Source organism: Vicugna pacos, chromosome 11 (assembly GCF_048564905.1).
Source record: "Vicugna pacos chromosome 11, VicPac4, whole genome shotgun sequence".
NCBI lineage: Eukaryota > Metazoa > Chordata > Mammalia > Artiodactyla > Camelidae > Vicugna > Vicugna pacos.
This window is the reverse complement of record NC_132997.1, coordinates 80,443,305-80,464,183: the sequence shown is the minus strand read 5'-3', so window position 1 is coordinate 80,464,183 and position 20,879 is coordinate 80,443,305. Positions and strand designations below refer to the sequence as shown.

General features: G+C 40.4%; 1 protein-coding gene across 1 annotated transcript in view; it reads right to left on the bottom strand.

Annotated features, from left to right (window-relative positions):
• The window catches only part of SORCS3 (sortilin related VPS10 domain containing receptor 3), a 560,208-nt gene that overhangs the window by 133,283 nt on the left and 406,046 nt on the right, over positions 1–20,879 (bottom strand). The window contains exons 6-7 of the mRNA XM_006216335.4: positions 15,988–16,052; positions 4,823–4,941 (exon numbers count right to left, since the gene is read on the bottom strand). Of these exons, the coding sequence (XP_006216397.1) occupies positions 4,823–4,941; positions 15,988–16,052 (184 nt within the window). The remainder of the gene's footprint in view (positions 1–4,822; positions 4,942–15,987; positions 16,053–20,879) is intronic.

The window sequence follows — 20,879 nt, the reverse complement described above, 5'->3', positions numbered from 1 at the left end:
CGCCCAGGTGGTTCTACCTTCTGAGAAGAACCCATTAACAGACGAGCAAGTTTCATAGTTATATGAAACCTCACCGTGAAACTGAGGACAGCTCTCGTTAAGCTGAAAGAGAGCCCTGACCTATCCCCAAGATGAACCTTCTCAGACAGTTCACCGGGAAGACCCCATGTCATTAAGAAATGAGTAATGGTGAAAAATATAAAGACAAAAGAAAACAGCACAAGAGTTATAAAATAACACAGCAAAATAAAATAGAGAAATGGGCAGAAAAAACAAATAGCAGACATGAAACAAAAAATGCCTCCATGAAGCAAATAAAAATTGTGACTATACCGCTGTGATTAAAAATAACCTATATGATGAAATGACTTCTGTAAGAGAAGAGGCCAAAGCAGAAATACAAGAACTCAGGGGAGATATGTTGAGACAACAAAAGAGATAATATAATATATTACACATATATATATATATGATAGCAAAACTCACAAAAGAAGTTAAAAATAATAACATCAAAAATGGCAAAGAGGAGCCTGAACACTGCTAACTATTCATCAAGGATAGTGAGGATAAGATTGCTTTTTAGAATCTCATTTTGTTCAGGGAGTTAAAACATAATAGAAGGAGAAAATGATGGCTCCCCATTCTTGTCCACTGTACACACCCTAAGTGTCCTGGAGGAAGGGGGACAAAACAATAGAACTAACATATATAATAAATAAAATATATATTTCAAAATACAAATCACAGAGACTTTTGAGAAATGAAAAAGGAAGGAGAAATTGAACCAACTGAATGAGACATATTCCAGGGGAAAGAATCAACATAGTATGACCAACCACAAAACATACACTAATAAAGTAAATGGTATGCATATGTGTGTGTGCGTGTGTATATATATATATATATATTATATATATATATATAATATATATATATATACACGATACTTTATATATCAAAGACAAAAAATATATATTTTATATATTATTTTATATAATATATATATAAAATATATAAATTATAAAATATATATTTTATATATTATATATTAAAATATATATTTTATATATTATATATTAAAATATATATTTTACATATTTATTTATATATATAAATATATATAAATATATATAAATAAATATATAAAAATATATATTATATATATATGATACTTTATATATCAAAGACAAAAAAAAATTAAGGCACCAAAAAGGGAAAAATTTCAGACTAGCTGGACATAGTAACATTCAACAAGTTAATGAAGCAGAGTTCTTATGGAAAGCAGATGACACATAAATTTTATACCCTAAAAGATGATATTAAAACATAAATGGGAGAAACAAACATATTTTCAGCATTCAAGAATTCACCTTTCTTGAAGACATTACTGAAAGACAAATTTCAGATGACCAAGACATAAATGAGAACACGATAGTGAGAGGACTGGTGGTGAGCTACTGAATACATTTACCTAGAAAACTAAAATCAAAAGAAATGCAGGAATGATGGTTTGAGCAGAATATAAATGCTCCAAATGATTTAAATAATAAAACGGGGGCTGGGTGGAAGGAAGAGAGTGCAAGGTCATAAACACACAGGCTACTTTCTTCTTACCTGTCTTCAGCAGTGCTTGATAAAATATTTAAACTAACAGAATTATATTTTAAGATAGGAAGGCAAATACTAAAAGATAATGTAACCAACCAAAACTGGACAGTGGAGAAATTAAACACAGAGAGGAGGAAACAGGAATGCATGGAAATACATTAATTTTAAAATTGCTCACAAGAGGAAATCAATAGATATTATCCAAAAATAGATTGGCCATGTCATATAAAGTTTTAGTCATAAAGCTTAGTTAGAACAAATATTCAAAATCATCAGAGAAACACATAGGCAGGAAAGCAAGGAAAATAGACCATATAATGAGTTTTTTTTTTCTTTTTATAAAAGAAATAATTATAACTAAAAACAATCTTAAGGTTACCAGGGAAAAGGAGGTGAGAATGGATAAATTTGGGAGCTTATGATTTGCAAACGTTAGCCGCTATATAAAAATAGATAAAACAAAAAAAAAAAAACAAGATTCTTCTGTATAGCACAGGGAACTATTTCAATATCTTATAATAACCTTTAATGAAAAAAATGAAAACAAATATATATATACACACAAACACACACACATATATATATATACACACACACACACACACACACACACACATATATGCATGACTGGGACATTGTGCTGTACACCAGAAACTGACACATTGTAAATGACTGTACTTCAATTAAAAAAAAATACTAAGCATACACTGTCAGATCTCAGACATATCTGTCATATCAATCGAAGCCAACCCCCAACGTCACCCAGGACACACACAAAGTGTTCAAGCCAAGATCAGAATAAATGCTGGCCGTCAGGCTACAGACTACATTTCATTAACCACTACCCTTCACAGCCTTTCACATCTATGGATTTATGTATGTATGTATCATCTACATATTTTTCCTGTCTCTCATTAGCATTTCCTGTCTCCCACAAAAGCAGGGGTTTTATTGTGTTCAATATCTTAGCCCCAGCACCTAAAACAGGGGGTCTACAACATAGTAGGGAACCAACAGAACTTTATTTAATGGGAACTCATATCTCTTTCAAACAAAGTAAAATTTGATGCTGACTAAAGAAAAAATTTTCTATTGGTTTCTAACATAATAATAATTATTTTTTAAAAAAGAACTATTTCAGAACACTCAGAAAAAAATCTGGATATGTGCTTGCAGAGTTACAGAAAGCTTTATGCAATACAAAGAAAAATGAAGAAAAAAACCACGGACATTTGAAATTCTATGTCATGCTTCCCAGAAACGGTTCTGCCACGTTCATCATTTTATGCAGTATTAACATTAAGGAAAGAGCAATCCGATTGGTAAATTCATAAATCATCCCTGGGCTTCAACCTTAAAAAAATTAAATAGAGAGAAAACAGTAATAAAGCCTTAAACTGGGACCATAATGGAAATGGAACGAAAGGAAACACCTGAGAAATAACTAAGGGTAATATTAGCAAAGGCTGCGGATTCATTTAATTTGGTGACACAGACTGACTTCCACGTTTCTACCTTGAGTGACCTGGTAGAGGGCAGTGCCACCCATGTGTCATGTTCAAGGGGGACATGTCGATTATATTTGACCTGTGGAACATCTAAACTGAGATGTTGAGATGGCTGTTAGATATGGAGATCTGCGGTGCCTGGTAGAGGTCACAGCACACTGACTTGAGAGTCATCAGAGCATGGAGAAGGTGCTGGAAACCAGGGCATCTCCCAGGCAGTGAGTGAGAAGAGAAGCAGGCCCAGGGCAGAAAGCTGGGAGACTCCAAGAGTAGTGCCTAGGATTGAATATTTTGCATCTATGTGTTCAGTAAATATCCATGAATATGAGAATGACCTGCCAAGATTTAGAAAAAAATTCCTGAAATTCTGGCTTTTAAACAAACAGTGATTTTGCAAGCACAAAGATCTCTGTTTCACTCCCTCTTTCCAGCTGGTTTTTGAGTGACTACTTTTCCTATATTTTACTAGACCTCAAAATTCCATGGAGCTAATTTGCAAAAAGAAGTAACTGCTATTTCCATAACCTATCAACAGAACAAGTAGTCACTGAGCATGCTTGCTGTGCAAAGGCATACTGTTAGGGCCAAGGATCAGGGGTAAAATGTGTGTACAGAATGTTGTCCCCATCCTTAGTGTAAAATGCAACTTGTAAAGACAGAGACAAATCCACTAAGATTTAAGTAACAATTCTTAATAGCCTACGTGCTAGAGGAATGGTAGCTGATAAGAGCTGCAAACATTCAGAGGAAGGGAGCCATGCTCGGAAGGTTACAGAACATCTCATAGAGGAGATGGGGCTGATTTGAATGAAACGACCAAAAGTGAGGAAGAGAAAGCCATTCAAGTGCTCAGCTCTGAGCAAACTCGGGGAGACTCCCAAGGTCAAGGTTCCTAGAGAAAACAGCTGACAGTAGAAGGGTGGAAAGGCAGAGGGTGGAAGATCAAGGCTGTCCTCAAATGTAGGTGAGATTTGACTTAGTAAAACACACACACACACACACACACACACTGTCTATCACTCGGTGGAATGGCGGAATTTCTTCTTTTGTCTTTCCTCATTTTTGATCTATTTTGCATCTCCTAGTGAAACTCAAAACCAACAACAAGGCTTCCCTTGCCTGCCTAAAAATCTGAGTCCCACCTAGTTTCCTCTAAGAGTCACAGAGGTCTTGGAGTGAAGGATTTGGGGCTTGGACATTTGAGGGGAGAGTCAGCACTGGAAAGAGAGGGAAAGATTTAGTGAAACCTAGATTTTCACAGAAAGAATATCCTAGAGATGCTTAATTTCTTGGAGATTCTCATTCCCAAGTTAGATAAGTCACTTTGAACAGAAATAGAATTTGGCTTTGATAAATTACTTATCTCTAATGATTCATCTCTAATGAGATCTGATTCTAAGTGATCTCAAACCCCAGCCCAAGTCTTAGTCATTTTAAGACCCCTTTCATGTAATAAAATGACAATCCAACTGAAGGATTCAGTGGGACATTAAAGTCCCCTGTAAATGATAAGGACCCATAACACCTTCATCTTTCACCAGAAGTCTGTGATCTCCCCGGGGGATTGGGTACCCAAAGCAAAGAAGGGACAGCATCCCTGGGTCCACATCTTCACAGCTTCTGGAAAGCCTCCCTCTTTTTCCTAGTAAGCAGTTGACTTCATCCACTCACCCTCCCTCTACTGTTGACTGCACATCTGGACTCACCTGAATGAAGATATATTCATCCTGGACGACCAGGGAACTGATGTCGATGGAGCGGGCAAAAGGCCCACTTCGAGTAGTCTCAGCACATTCCTGGATCCTGCAGGTGAGGTAGTGAGCATCTGAAATGGGAGGGCAGAGTGACACTTAGACACAAGGGGAAATGGGCAGCAAAGCCCTACTTCTTGGGAATCAGTGATGCCATTTAAAGCAACCCTGAGATTGCATTTTCTCATCCACAAAAATGTAATAATTAAAAAAAAATCTAGTTCAGGCAAGAGAGTGGGGAAAGAGTTAATCTTATATCCCACCAGCCAAAGAGTACCACCAGCCAAAGAGTAACTTGGTACAGTTTTTTTGAGGAACAGGTTTGAAATATCCAGCAGAATTTTAAATGTGCGTATCTTACACCAGTCATTTTAATTCAAGGGATGTTTTCTAGAGAAACACTTGTATGTTTTCATAAAGAGACAAGGGCAAAAAGCGTTCACTCTGGCATTATATATAGCAGTGAAAAGTTGGAAACTGGCTAAATGTCCATGAATTAAGGAACATTTAAATAAACAGAGGTACACGTGTAACAGAGTACCAGGCTGCAAATAAAAAGAAAAAATAGGTCGACACATGCATCAACATGCTGATTTCCCCAAGGTGCACTGTTCTGCAACATCGTAAAAATTTATTTAGCAACATATACTGCATGATTCAATTTATGACAAAAACCAAAAACCAAAACCAAAACCAAAACAAAACCAAAGAATATGGTCTTTATAGATACAGATTTATGCCGTTATGGGTATAGAAAAAAAATTTAAAGGATGCCTATAAAAATTAGCTCTGATGACTTTGGGGGACAGGAAAGGACTTAAAGAGACAGAGTTGAAATAAGGTCTTTGCTCTTTATATTATATACATCTTTATTGTGTTTACAATAAGAATGTATTTACTTATTACTTATATAATAAGTAAACTTGCATAATTACTTGTAAAATTTTCTCAAGATCTCAGCCACTGAAACTTCCCCAACCAACCCCCTCAAAATTTTGGCAGGAGCTGGAAATGAACGAGAAACCCTGGACTCTAAAGCATTCTGATCACGACTATGCAAGACAATTCAAGGAAGACAATCCACTCAATTATTTGTTCCCCAGGGAAAAACTATAGGTAGGTCTCCATAAAGCACCCTTTGCGTACACTTGCTTTTAAAATATTTAGTGTTTACTTAATGGTGCTTAAAAATAACAAATGGGTCAAAGTGGAAAGTAGGGATCATTTTAGGACTAAAGGCAGAGAAGTCTTTGTTATCATCTAAAATGACACACATTACTACATCTGTCTTAAACATGTGCATGGCGTGGGTAGGTGTCGGGAGCTACAATGGAGGGGATAGTACGCAACAGAGATAAATAAAGACAAAAGTTTAAACAAGCAAGAATTTATCCCAACTCAGTTCAAAACAAGGGTACTTTAAATTATACCTAATTGTTGATCTGCAATTGATTGATTGATTGATCCAGCAAATATTTCATAATTGCACGTAATGCATTGGGTATCATTTAAGCACTAGGAACATGGCAGGGAATGAGACAGAGGTTTTCTATTCTGAAAGCACCTGCTGTCTAGGAGCGGGTTCACTCCTATCATCTGTAGCTAGCTATTACACACATTGATTTATAAACAAAATGCTAACTGAACAAAGAAACATGTCTTGGTAGGAAACGAATTCATAATGTGCTATAGCCCAACTTTTCAGATGTCTGTATCTGGGCAAAGCCCATGTCTTCTGTACCCTTAATCCAGACACATCATACACAGATTTCCTTCTCCCCATCAGCAGTCTTGTCATCTGCCCAGTAGCTGAAGCCTCTTCCCTTTTCTTTCCTCCATATGCCAGGCCGTCCAGCTGGTCCCCAGGCTTCATAGTTCTGCCTCTGAAGTGCTTCCAGAATCTCTCTTCTTCTCTCTGTGACCCCTGCCACTTGCCTGGACAAGTCCCTCCCATCCGTTTGCCTGCTGTCTCCACATCACACCTGGCGCTCAGGTGCACGATGGATCGTAAGCTCGGTGTAGGGGAGGTAAGGAACCAGCATCTTCTCTAAAACCTAACCTGAGCTAATCTCTCTGGGCTTCAACACCATCCAACAGTTCCAAGTGCCCCGGGACAAAACCCAAACATTTTTCTATGGAATAGAAGGCCTTTTACAACTAGCCTAATGAAATCAACTATCTAAGGGGCCATGTGAATAACGTACCAGAGGAAACTGAGCTGGGGTGGGATGATGAATGGCAGGTGGCATGTAGCCCCAGTGCCAGGGATCACCAAGGAACAGCCAGGACTGCAGGAAAACAGCCACTACTTGCCTCTTTATGGGAGGAGGGAGCTGCTCCTCAGAATCAGTCATTGAGATGTAGGAACAAGACGTTCTGAGTTTCTACATCAAGCTAAATGTCCCAATGTTTTAAATGTGAAATTTCCTAATTTTTTTTGAAACAATCGACAGCTAATTATATTTAAAATATGGTGCAGGCCAAACAGTGTAAGGCCAAACAGAACAAGCCTCCAGTCCAAACAATTCCGGGAGCTACTCGTTTTGCATCGTGACGCTGTAATTGGGCCCCTACCTGCCTCTCCAGGGAAGACACAGTGCCCCTTGACTCTCATCCCCTGATCCATTAGCAAGACTAGCTTGCTTGCTGTTCTGTAAGTACAGCCTGCATGTCTCTGTCCACAGAGAAAGCCAAGAGTGGCCTGGCTTTCCACTTCTGGCCAAGAGGACAAGGGAAGGTAAGGAGCCCAGGCTGTGCTTTGGAGCACGTGGCCTGCCCACCGGGAATCTTCTTGGCCCCACACCACCTTAGTCATTTGCTCCCAAAATAAAGCACTAAAGCCCAGTAAAATGCTGCAGTAAATACATGTAAAGAAGCCATGAGTGTTGACATGACAACCCGCTTCTTTCTTGCCAGCAAGGGTCTGAGAAAGCTCCTTAGACCAGTAATCAAAGGTGCACACAGGCGGACAGCTGTTTACCCCTCCCACAGGCTCATGTTCCCCCTGTATATTTACGACTTACTCCCACATTTGGACACTTTGAAGAAAGAATCAAGTGTAGTGGAGGCCACCCCTCAAAAACCCAAGCCTACCTAAACCCTGGCCCGCGATAGGTGAGTTATGGTGCCAAACTCATCCTATTTCATGGCTGCCCCCACTGCTTGCCACTGCCCTGCATGGAACAAAGGGTCCAATTTAATAGGAAAGCAGCAGGAAAATGAGTTTTTGAAATCCACTTAAAATTCAGGGGCCCTGCAGTCTTCAGCTGGGCTCATATATCAGCAGTCACAATGCCTGTATTTTTCAAAACACAGAGACAGGCTCATAAGTGCTCACAATACCGGCTGCCTGGTAAGAACCTAAAGTCGGTGGGGGTGGGGGGTTGATCTGTCAGGTGGGCCAGACTACCAGGTGGAAGGGACCAAGGGTCACGGGGGAAGGTGGGTGTCAAAGGTGAGCAGGAGACACCATTTGGCTGAAGCTCCCTATTGGTCAAAGTTCTCACATTTGGACTTCAGACATCATCTCTAAATGGGACTGGAGACAGTTGAAAAGGTTCCACAATGAAACTAAAAGAAGATATTTATCATATAACTTGAAATCCTCAAATAGGCTTCTAACAACTGTGGCCTTTTTTGTTTTTTATAATCCCAGATGCCTGATGGAACACACTGTGGTGTTTGAGAGGAAGGCCTCAGAAGGCAAAAAGCATGGAGCTCTAATCCTCGACTTGCTCCTTGCTGATGGCCCTTGGCTAACAAGCAGCAGCACCGCCTTTCCTCCGGGAGGTGCAAACAAGTTCGAGTCTGCCTCTCAGGATGGCCGTCAGGATTAAACAAGATTATGTATGAAAAGTGCTTAGTGCACTGGTGAATAAATTTAAATGATCAATTAATGCTTGTCCATTTTATTCATTATGAAGGGAGAAGGAAGGGCATTTAACACTCAACATCCCTCATATGTTCAAATAATAACAAATAGGGATCTTTTGATCATGGAAAATCAAAAGACCATGATGGCACAGCCCCTACCAGTCAAGTCATATTCTGAACTTACATCACTTTACTTTTCTAAATGCTATGGGTGTTCAGACAAGAAAAAAAAAGCAGTGTGTCTGAGCTGGAGTAATCAAGGAGGACCTGAAGGAGGATGCAGCCCTTGTGTTTAGCTCAGACAGAGAAGTGTGCTACGGGAGAAGGGAATTCCTGAAAAAGAGATTGAAAAGTGCACATGGACGTTTAGGTAGGCAAAGCTCATGGAAGGCACTGTATAATTACATGTTAATGGGTGGACTTTGATTAATCCTTATTCTTCAACTTCTCTTTCCTATCCTTTGAAACATCCTCAAATGAAAAACTAGAAAGACCAGACTGAATGAAGATCTCATTTGGATACTCTTGTGGGAAAACCAGAGTGATTTCCCAAGTGGTGGAGTGTCACATCATCCTCATGATTCATGCATTTCTAAATGTCAAATGCCTTTCTAATGTATTTCTAAGAGCTGGCATGGTCACTCCAACACTTACAAAAACTAGAAGTCAAAGGCTTTGTTCTCTGCACTGTGTAAAGAGAGATCTGCTCCATAACTTCATCAATACTGGGCCCTATTTCAACTAGCTCTACTGCGAGCAGGACTTCAGGGAAGGTGGTACCATGTCCCCAGCGTATCCAGCCTCAGGCCTTCTCACCTTGCAGATGGTGGACCAAGGGTCTCATATGGTGAAAAGGGGTGATATTTGACTGACTGACTCAGTCCTTTTGAATTGGGTCAAGGTATGCAGAGAAGCTGCAGGTGGCAGACAGTCCCTGAGGTTCCAGAAAGCAGAGACCGTAAGACTGGTTCCTGCCCTCAGAAGATCCCCAGGCCAGTGATGGAGACGGGATACTTTCAAGTGAATGTGCCTTGGGATCTGTGCTGGATAGAGGATGATCAGAGAACTGAGAAGTGTGGAAAGAGCATGAAGAGATAACCTGGCACCCCGAGTCTTATCATCCTAAAAGGCTGCATGGCTGCCAGGAGTTCTGTAAGGCAAGCTTCTCATCCACCTACAGGAGCAAACCTCACCGTGGAGTCCTGTGTTTCTCACTCCGCCAAACCTTTCCAAAAGGGTCACCACTTTAGAAGCAGGGGTAAAGTCTTAGTCATCTTTGTGTCTCTCCTCACACCAACTTTATAAAGCTTCAGTAAATGCCAGTTAAACTGAATTGAATTACATTAAAAGCCAATGCATTTTTTTGTTACGTAGAATGACATTGTGACTTGTGATTATGCATTGCCTTTAAGATTATTAAATATTCAAACTATCCTGAACATCATGCCTCTTGCCATCTAGGAGGAGAGAAAACTTTCCATGATTTGTTCAACTTCCATCCCTTTGGGTAATAAACATACTATCAGAAATTGAAAAAGTGAATTAAACTTGTGAACAAAAAGCAAATTCAGCTCTTCAGGTCCTCTCTTAGAGAAATACCCAGGAGCTATTTATTTTAAATAACAACATTAACTCTCAAATGCAAATAAGTGAAAACAAGCAGATTCCAGGGAACTGAAAAGTTATTTTGCTTCCATAAGCCTCCTTTTCCTTGACTGGGGAGTGGGCCAACCTGTTTGTAGGCACAGTGAAAAACAAACGATGCTGACATTGTTGCAAATACCTAATGTGACATTTGAGACATGGTGGATACTAAGAACAAACAAAATCAACAAACCAGAAAAGGCAGTTTCCGTTCCTTCCTATTGTGCTTATGGATGCAGAGTTTTTATAAAACTTCTTATTGCCCACGGGAGAATTCTAGTGTATGTATCTTCTAATGGCATGAGGTGGGGGTGGGGAATCTGGCAGCATTGTAGACATTTAGAAATCATAGCAATCCTGAATATTTTAAGACTTCTGACACTTGATTCAGGGGCCTTTCCACTTCACTTGCCAAATAAACTGATTCTCAATATGATGACTAGGTGGTGATGATGAGGATGCTAAAGAAGATGATAAGCGACATTTTTTAAGGTTATTACAAGATATTGAACATAGTTCTCTGTGCTATACAGAAGAAACTTGGTCTTTTAACTATTTTTATATATAGTGGGCTAACCTTTGCAAATCTTAAACTTCCAAATTTATCCTTTCCCATCCCCTTTCCCCATTAACCATAAGATTGTTTACTACATCTGAGTCTGTTTCTGTTTTGTAGATGAGTTCACAGTGTCCTTTTTCTTCTTTTCTTTTTACAGACTCCACATATGAGTGCTATCATATGGCATTTCTCTTTCTCTTTCTGAATAAGTGACATTTTTGTTCTCTTTAAAAGATCTTTTGTGGTGGAGGAGGTAAGTATGAGTGACATTTTTGAATGCTTGCTTCGTCGTCTGGTCTCACAGGAAATACAGGCATTAACTGATTATTGCAAGAATTATTGCAACCCCAGTAAGGAGTTACAATTATCATCATTCCCATTTCACAGAGGAGGAGACTGAAGCACAGAACAATTAAGTAATCGGCCTGAATTCCACACCTCTAGTAGGTGACCGAGCTGGGATTTGAAGCCAGGCAACATGACACCAGCACCAGTGATCCTACCCATTAGGTATCTGAACCACAGGAGGAAAAATCAGGCTGACAGTTAGAGCAGAATCCACCTGTTGTTTCACGTCCTGTCACTGACTGTTTATGTAACAACAAATTGTTATACATGTTGGTGCTTTTTGGAAAATGATGCAATTTGAAAATTTCTTATCTATTACAACTAATTTTTTTAAAATTCTGGGATCATTTTATCAAAGACGATACTAATTTGCAATATATCAAGTGGATTTTAGTGTGCCTTCTCTAACTGAACAGAAGTCAAGGGGTCGGTAGTCCCACTGATGGCAGCCGCCCCCTTACCCTCCTCTTGGCCTCTGAGTTCTTAGAGTTCTGCTAGGGCTCCGAGTTACACAGTTTACAACCACTGCACTAGTTAATAACCTGAAGTTCTTAAGAGCCAATATTCTCACGTCTAGAGCCTACAGTTTAGGCTGCAGGGCTAACAATTTTACCTTGTGTGCCAGGCCCATTTGATTACTTACGACCACTCAGAATGCTCGGCTAAGAAGCACTGCGCTCTCTCTCGGCTTAGTGAGGAAGCGCAGCGACTGATGAATGAGTGTTGATAACAGCACCGGGACAAGAAACAGGCTTTGATTCCAGAAATCTCAAGTCTAGATGTCTAAAAACTTTTTGCTCATGAGAGCATTTTACCACGGATTATGACTTCTTACTGATTTTTGTTTTTTAGAAGAGAAAGAAAGACCCATTTGTTCTATTTACACGTTCTTCTCACTTCCATTGCTGCGACAGCCCAGGAGCTAAAATCCCATGAGTTTTTCAGAACAGAGGAACTCTAGCCTCCAATACCAGGCTGTTTCTTCATGCTTACTGAGGATGTAACTGCCCCTGAGCTGCGACTCCAGCCCCACCTGAGGTCAGGGACCCTCAAAGCAGCGGTCCTGAACAGGGTCCCTGAGTCTGAATCATGCTAGACGTGTGCTTACCAACACACAGACTCCCAGGTCCTGTATCAGACCATCTAAACCCAAACCTCTGGGGTGGCTCCCAGGACGCTGCGGCAGAACCAGCTCACCAGAGGATTACCATGGAGGGGACAGGCTGAGAGAAACGGCCAGGAAGACTCAGAGAAATGGAATTTTACCACTCAAGACCTCTTTGAAGGTAATTCTCAAAACAGCAATTGGCAAATCTAGAACACAGGGTAAATGGTCTTGAAACAGCCTGATTAAGGAATAGCCTCTTCAACATAACCCAGAAAAAGTGGAACAATGAAGGGAAGTCTGAGGAAGAAAAAATAATTATCTAAGACCCACTAGTTCTCCTGATTTAAGATTCACAGAGATTTTTGTTATTGTTCTTTTAAACATGTAAGTCACAAAAGGGCTCAGAGGATCTAGGCATCACTTACTCCAAATATTGCAAATAAATGTGCTTACTTGTCATCTTCACATTTTCTTTCATAAATATCATATTCAAACTTTTTCCCTATTTAGAAAAAATTGTGTTTTTTCTTACTCCTATGTTTTGAAAATACTTTATATGATCTGGCTATTAGTCCTCGGCTGGTTATATGATCTGCAAATATTTTCTCCCACTGTCTTTATTATGTCTTCTGAAGGATAAACTTTTAAATTTTGATGGAGTCCAATTTATCACTTCTTTATTTTGTCAATTTTGTTCTTGGTGTCAATCCAAGGTCTCCTGTATTTTCTTCTAAAAGTTTTATAATTTCATTTTTTACATTTAGAAATAAATATCCACCTGAGTTAAATTTCATGTTAAGTTGTAAATCAAAGGTTGAAGTTCATTTTCCCCTCTACATGGACTGCCCAATGTGTTCAAACACTATTCACTAAAAACAATTATCCTCTTTCCACAGAATTTGTTGTAACTTACAACCCTGCTTTACTTACATACTTGCTCTAGGAGCTTTTGTGGTAGCTTCCTTGTGATATTCTGTGTAGACAATCATGTCAAAGGGAATAGTGGCAGTTTTATTTTTTTCCTTTGCAACCTACAGGAGTTGCATTTCATTTTTCTTCTTTTATTGCACTGACTATGACCTTCAGCATAATGCTGAAAAAATATTTTAAGAGTAAACACCCCTGCCTTTTTCCTGCCCTTACAGGGAAAGCATTCATTTTCTCACCATCAAGTATAATGTAGATGGTCTTTATCAGAAGGCCCCTTCTATTTGTAGTGTGTTATGAGTTCTGAGTTCTAGTTTTTAATTCTATCACTAGGCCAGCTGTGCAAATTTGGGAAAATTGGGGTCTCAGCTATCACATCAGGAAAAAAAAAGAAAAGAAAGTATAGGTTGATGCTATTTTCGGATGATCAAAAGATATAGATGTGTGTGTGTGTGTGTGTGTGTGTGTGTGTGTGTGTGCGCGTCAGTGTAAGAAAGCATTTGCCACACACCACAGAAGAAAGGAGTCGTGCATTTCTTTACAGTATGTAAAATAGAACATCCCAGGTTAATTCAGTCTATTATGTGCTCTTTCTAAATAAAGATGGGTTAGAGCCAATTCACTATGTTGAAAGAAGATTCTCTGAACTACTGGAAAACTGATTTCAAAAAACCCTGAAAAATGACACAGAATTAACCCATACTATACTTTGACCTCAGTGTGGTACAGAACATTTACCCCTGCTATATTTCTGTCTGCTTGCTTCAATCCTTGACAATAGGCCAGGAACTTTTCTATGTGTTTTGCATTTTTAATCTCATAAAATTTCACAGCAAGTCCTGCAACATAGGCCTTATCCCGATGTGGACCAGAATTCCTAAACTTGCAGAAAATGAGTTTAGGCTTCACGTAAGAAATTACCTTTTTTTTTTCTCTTTAATTTTTAAAATGGAGCTGTCCAGCAGTAGAAAAGGAGATGTCTTAAGCCTGAACTCATAGAACCTGAAGACACACTGTCAGACGTTTTGAGGGAAGGGATTCTTACACCAGATGGGAGGTCAGACAGTCCTGTGAAGGTTCCTCCAACCTCTGAAATACTACAGCCCCCACAGGTCACACAAAACAGCTTAAAAAGCTTGACACGGGGAGCAAAGCCAAGGCAGGGGTTGCCCAGAAAGCTGGTCTGGGGTCATCTCCTGGAGCTGCTGTCTGCTCTCCTCCCGCTCATCTGCTTCAAACCCCTCCATCTCATTCCTCCTCCAGTTTGCCAGGTTTTCCTTTCTCAGCAGTAAGAGTAATTTCGAATTCAGGCTTCACCACGCTTATGATCAGTGCATCTGAATATGTGACATTATCTCCCTAAATCTTAAATAGCTTTTCTGTTAAAAAAAATGTAAAAAGAGTATGGGTCATCCTTCATCCCTGTATGCTTCAGATAATTACATTTATTCAAAACTCAAAGAAAGGAAGGAAGGAAGGAAAGACTCAGCCCAGCTCCAGGCATATAGTAACAAGTGTTGATGGTCTTCTAACTCTTTTAAAAATAAAAATCAAGCAAATAAAACATATTTCCCAAAGTGCATGTTTCTAGCATGCATCTGTGCTTGGCCTCAAAAGCAGTAGCCTTCTCATCGACAAAGCACATGTGGCTTTACTTGATGTATTCTGAATGATAACCCAACACCCACATCCAGGTCAAACAGAATCTCCTTACATTTGTACATTCAACCCATAACCCTAGGACGTGGGCAGGGTAAGGATGAGTATGCTCAGCTCATAAGAAGCCAGAGCACAGAGAGGTCAGGGGGTCTTATGGTCCCCCAGCTAGGATCCAGGACCTCAACTCCCAGTCAGGTGCTTTGTTCTGCGGCACTAGTAGGTCACTATCATTTCTATGGATTATTTGGCTCTATTTTTGATCTAAAATATGCTAACTATATTTTCATATATTTTATGTCTTTTTCACATGCTTAATATATTTTAAGTTGATTTCCTTTTACTTGGACAGGGAAGAGCCTTGTAACTACTTAAGTTGGTGCAAAATGATACTTTATCCGTCCAGTTCTGTTTAAGATGTAGATGGGTGCACAATGTCCAAAGGGGTCACAAGTGTTTGAACTCTTGGATTCCACTGCTTGTTTGCAGGGACAAGAGAGGTCTTCACCACTCTGTCTCCGGGGCTGAGACTCTCGCCTGGTACATAGTAAGCCGTTCCTAAATATTTGCTGAATAATGAATAAACAGTTTTGCAAATAATTTGCCCAGTGTTACTTTTTTTTTTGTAAGCTTGACTATATAAACTCTTATTTTTTTAAAGCTGGCAGTCCCTGCAGTTCACCGAGTGAATGCAAAATACCATGATGAGCTATGGACATCCCTATTCGAATTATACTGAAGATGCCAGGAAATTACTAACAGGGGCTTCAAAATTCATCACATTAACTCACATCCCCAGGAAAATTCATTCCTGAGGGTTTATTTCAGTGAAACATCTCCTTTGGGACTGGAGGCCTCTCCTCCACTCTAGGAAATAAAGATGGATATGGCAGTAATGGAGCTCAGAGCTTTTCATCTTCCCAAGCCATTAAAATGCAAATTGGGGAGGGAGGGAGACCTGCAGGCAGATCTCCCTGGGCCTGGCCTGGTGGCCACAGCACTCACATCCATCTGCCGTCCGCACCTCCATGTGTACCAGGTCCGCCTCCTTATCCAGTCCAGCCACCGACCTGGGGAAGGAAAGGAGAGACAGAAGCTCAGCGACCACAAGGACGGCAGACCACAAAGTGGGGAAGCAGCCAGAGTGGTTACTCAGGAAGCCGCCTTCTCAAGAGGGCCTGCCCTGCACTGTGGGGACCCACCGAATATGGCAACTCTCAGCCCCTGCAGTGTGGCTGCCTCTAGCAGCTGTCACCTGTAGTGGTCACACCTCATGTGTCTTGGAGTGGTGTCAGTGAGTGGGTAACTCTCAAAAAAAAAAAAAAAAAAAGAAAAGGCTACAGAGCAATATACTCCATTGTAAAGCTGGTCATTCTAAGTGAAGCAAGCCAGAAAGAGAAAGAAAAATACCATATGATATCACTCATATGTGGAATCTAAAAAACAAAACAAAAAACCCCACATATAAACAAAACAAAACAGAAACAGACTCAGGGACATAGAAAACAACGTATGGTTACGGGGGTTGGGGGGAAGAGTGGGAAGGGATAAATTGGGAGCTGGAGATTTGCGGATACTAACTACTATATATAAAATAGATAAACAACAAGTTTATACTGTACAGCACAGAGAACTATACTCAATATCTTGTAGTAACCTATGATGAAAATGAATATAGGTATGACTAAACACCATGCTGCACACAGAAATTAAAACATTATAAACTGACTATACTTCAATTAAAAAATAAAAGCTGGTCTAAACCTCTGTCCCTGACCATTCACCACCTCGCACCTTCCAAGTTCTCTCATCCCCATGGTCCTCCACCTCTGCAGTCTTGTGACACCTGACTGCTTCCACCACGTCCTTCCCCCCACTCTCCCATCTGGGGTGTGCTATTCCCTACCACATTCTGCCCCCTGGGGAAGGTGATGTAGCCTCCTCTCTGGCTGTGTGCTTCCAGGCACTCTTGTCTTCCAGAGTTTGATCCTGTCTGCTCTTTTTTTTTTTTTTTACCTTTCGCTTCATGAACAATAAAACATTTGCTGACAAACACTCAAAATCTGATCTGACAAGAACACCATTCTCCAGGTGGTAAGGGTGGGAAACCCTAAAGGTCTATGGCCAACAGCCAGAGAAAAGGGGGCTGAGAATCTGCACAAACTTACCCTTGGGAGCCCCCAGCCTCGCACACACAAAGCCCAGGCAGCGGTCTCGGGCATGAGGTCTCCAGGCCAGAGTGGCTCAGAGTCCACTGTGCAAGGCAGCCCAGGCATCAAAACATTCATGCGCGGAAGACATCACACAACCCATTCTCTCCAGCGACTCTGGACTCACAGCCTTTTTACTCTTATTTTAAATCTCATTCTAAGCTTCATCTTCTGGTGTTTCAGTCCTCAACAGGGAAGAGGCAGCAAGTTAGAAAGGAAAAGTAGAATTTAAAATGGTGAGAATCAACAGCTCATACCCAGATAGCAAGAGAAACAGAAAACATATGACAGCGCAAGCCCCAACCATCCACACAGGAAATCTACTGCACTTCTGGTCCTGAGGCCATTACTGCACGAGAGCACAGTTCAGCATCTGACACCTACGCTGAGGGACGAAAGGCAGAGAAAACAGCAAGCTGGGGGTCTAATGACAGTTTCCTCTGTTTAAGAAACTAGAGCTGCAAATGACATATGTTAGGAAAAATAAGATGATTTTTATTCGTTCATGATCATTGTTTTGAATGGCTGAACCTCAGTTACTTAAAAAGCTCATTTATATAAAATATTTGTTTCCCCAAAGATGTTAAATAAAAGAGGCTTTACTTTAATGTTTTACTTTTTCTCAATGAACACTGACATACTACCTTTAAATTTTTCATCACCTCAATTAATCCTAAGGGCAAACACCTAAGGTAAGGAGGGACCATTAGTTATACTTGACTGAATGAGAAACCAAGGCACAGAGAAATGGATATTTGTCCAAGATGATCCAGGGACTAGGCCAGAACTAGAGAGACTTGCTTACTTTTCCATCTAGAGCAGCTCCCAGCCTTCTTGGCTCTTCTCCCTTCTGTCTGCAATGTCCTTTATATCCAACTGCCCCCTGCCCCTTTTCTTTTCCAGCTCTTACCCTTCCTTTAATGCTCAGGTGGCCTCAGCCCTCCAGCAGCCCCTCCATCCTTCATCTCACCAGAGAACCTTTTATCTGCTTCCATGCATCCCTACCCTGGTGGGTCATGAGAGTCACTGGGGGAGCTTTGAAATATCTGGATGCCTGGGTCCCCTCCCCAAATCAATGCAATCAAAACCTTTGGGGATAGGATGAGGACACCAGTATTTTTTTTAAAGCTCCCAGGTGATTTTCACACACAGCTGTCTTAGAACCACAGTTCTGCATGACTCAGTCACGTCCCTCATGTAATTACACTTCTTCATCTTGGAAATGAACTTTTAAGAAGTAGGATCCTGACTATTTATCATTAAATCCTTGGCATCTACATGCCTAGTATATATTAGGTATCACTGATGTGTTCACTGAATTAATGAACGACCCAATCTACCCATGACAATGACAAAATTCCAGTGTGAAACTCACTTGAGGTCAGACACACAGGGCTGAGAGCACCAGAGGGGCAATAAGAACACCTTCTCTGTTCCACAGCCTCCCTGTTTCTTTATGAGCAAGTTGATATTCTCAGGATTAGAAGCTTCTCAGGCATTAATCTTCTATCCTAGGTCAACAGCAGGGAAGGATGGATAGAACTGGAACTGTAATGACTAAGTCTGACTGTGGTCATCGAGCACCATGTTCTGTAACAAAAGAAAGGTCCTTGCCTCTTAGGAGCTTAAAACAAGGCAAATGACACCATAAAAAATGCACAGAAACTTCTCCCTCTTCCAGGATTGCTCACTCTCTTCTACCTATCTAAAATTGTGTACATCTTTTAAGATCAAAACCAAGAATCAGGTCCTCCAGGAAGTTCAGCATTTGTATTTTTATTAAGTTGTGTGTTTGTTTCTCTTAAGTTGGTCTTGGCTCCCAAGAGTGGACACTTGTGGTCGTCACTGGCTTAGTACCCCTATAACTCCTCTGTCTTTTGCAGAACTGTTCTATCCAACTCAAGCCATGTGCTTTGTCCAGGGTAGTCAATTACAGTGGCCTATCCCTCTGAACCCCCAGCCTGGTGCATGATCCAGCGTGACCATGAGACATATTGGCTATAGTGACCAGGACATGCCAGGACAGTTTAAAGGACTTCCTCAGGAATTCTCTGAGCTGGAGGGGAGCAACTGCCTTCCCTCTCCGCTCACCAGATCAGAACTGTTGGGAGAAATGTTCCCAGACTGATAGGAAGAAGAGCTCCCAAGGAGTAATGTGGATATATGTAGAAAAAGAAAAGAGAGTTGACATTGTGACAGGTAGGTTAAAAGGGACAGGGATAGAAAGGGCGATGTGAGGGTAGTGGTCAAGAGATGATATGAAGCAGAGCCACGGGAAAGAGAGACAGACAGACACAGAGATTCACACAGACAGAGGAGGAGACGTGGCAACACAGGAGCCTCCTGAGCTCCTTTCCTCCCTTGGATGCACCAAACGTATCCATGGAGAAATTCTCTCTGAAGGAGATCCCGAAGCTAACTGAGCAACTCCTACAAGTCAACAAATGCCTACATTAAAAAAAAAAAAAAAGATCTCAAATAAACAATCCTAACTTTACACCTAGAGAAACTAAAAAAAAAAAAAGAATTAAACTAAGCCTAAAATCATTAGAAGGAATTTAGTGATAAAGATCCGAGCAGAAATGAATAAAATAGAGATTAGGAAGACAAGATGAAAGATCGATGAAACTAAGGGCTTTTTTTTGGGGGGGGGTATCAAAATAGACTAATCTTCAGCTAGATTTACGAAGACAAAAAAGAAAGAAGACTCAAATAAGTAAAATTATAAATGAAAGGAGAAACATTACAACTGACACCACAAAATGCAAAAGGCTCATCAGAGACTACAATGAACAATTATAAGACCGCATACTGGACAACACAGAAGAAATGGATGGATTCCTAGAAACACACGATCTACCAAGACTGAATCATGAAGAAACTGAGAATCTGAACAGATCAGTTACTAGCAAGGAGACTGAATCAGTAATCAAAACCCTTCCAACAAAGAGAAGTCTAGGGCTAGTTGGCTTCAAGAGTGAATTCTAACAATCATTTAAAGAAGAACAAATAGCAGTCTTTCTCAAACTCTTTCAAAAAATTAGGAGAGGAAGAAACACTTCCAAACTCACGTTACAAGGCCAGCAGCACCCTAATACCAAAGCCAGAAAAGGACACTACAAGAAAAGAAAATTACAGATCAACATCCTTGATGAACATAGAGGCAAAAGTCCTCAACAAATAATTAGCAAATTGAGCTCCACAGTGCAGATCTGCCTCAGCTTGCACTGGGGTCGTGTTCCGACGAACCCATCGTTAGGCGAAAATGTTCCAAGTTGAAATTCATTAATACACCTAAGAGACTGAAGATCAGAGCTTCGCCTAGCCTGCCTTACACGTGCTCAGAACACTTACATTAGCCTACAAGGCAGTCAGAATCATCCAACACAAAACCTATTTTAAAATAAGGCATTGAATAGCTCATATGATTTATTGAATACTGTACTAAAGATGAAAAACAGAATGTTTACGTGGGTTCAGAGTGGTTGTACGTGTCTCCGTTGTTTATCCTACTGCTTCTGTTTCTCTGGGGAGCCTTGATGAATGAAATTTGTTTCTCCGTCCTGGTCCAGCTTTGCAGCTTGTTCATCCGCAGAAGCCCACGGTGCACCTTTATGAATGCGTTTGCATATTTATTTGCTTAAGACATCAGTGACAAATATGATGAGTCATTGATATACAACTAGT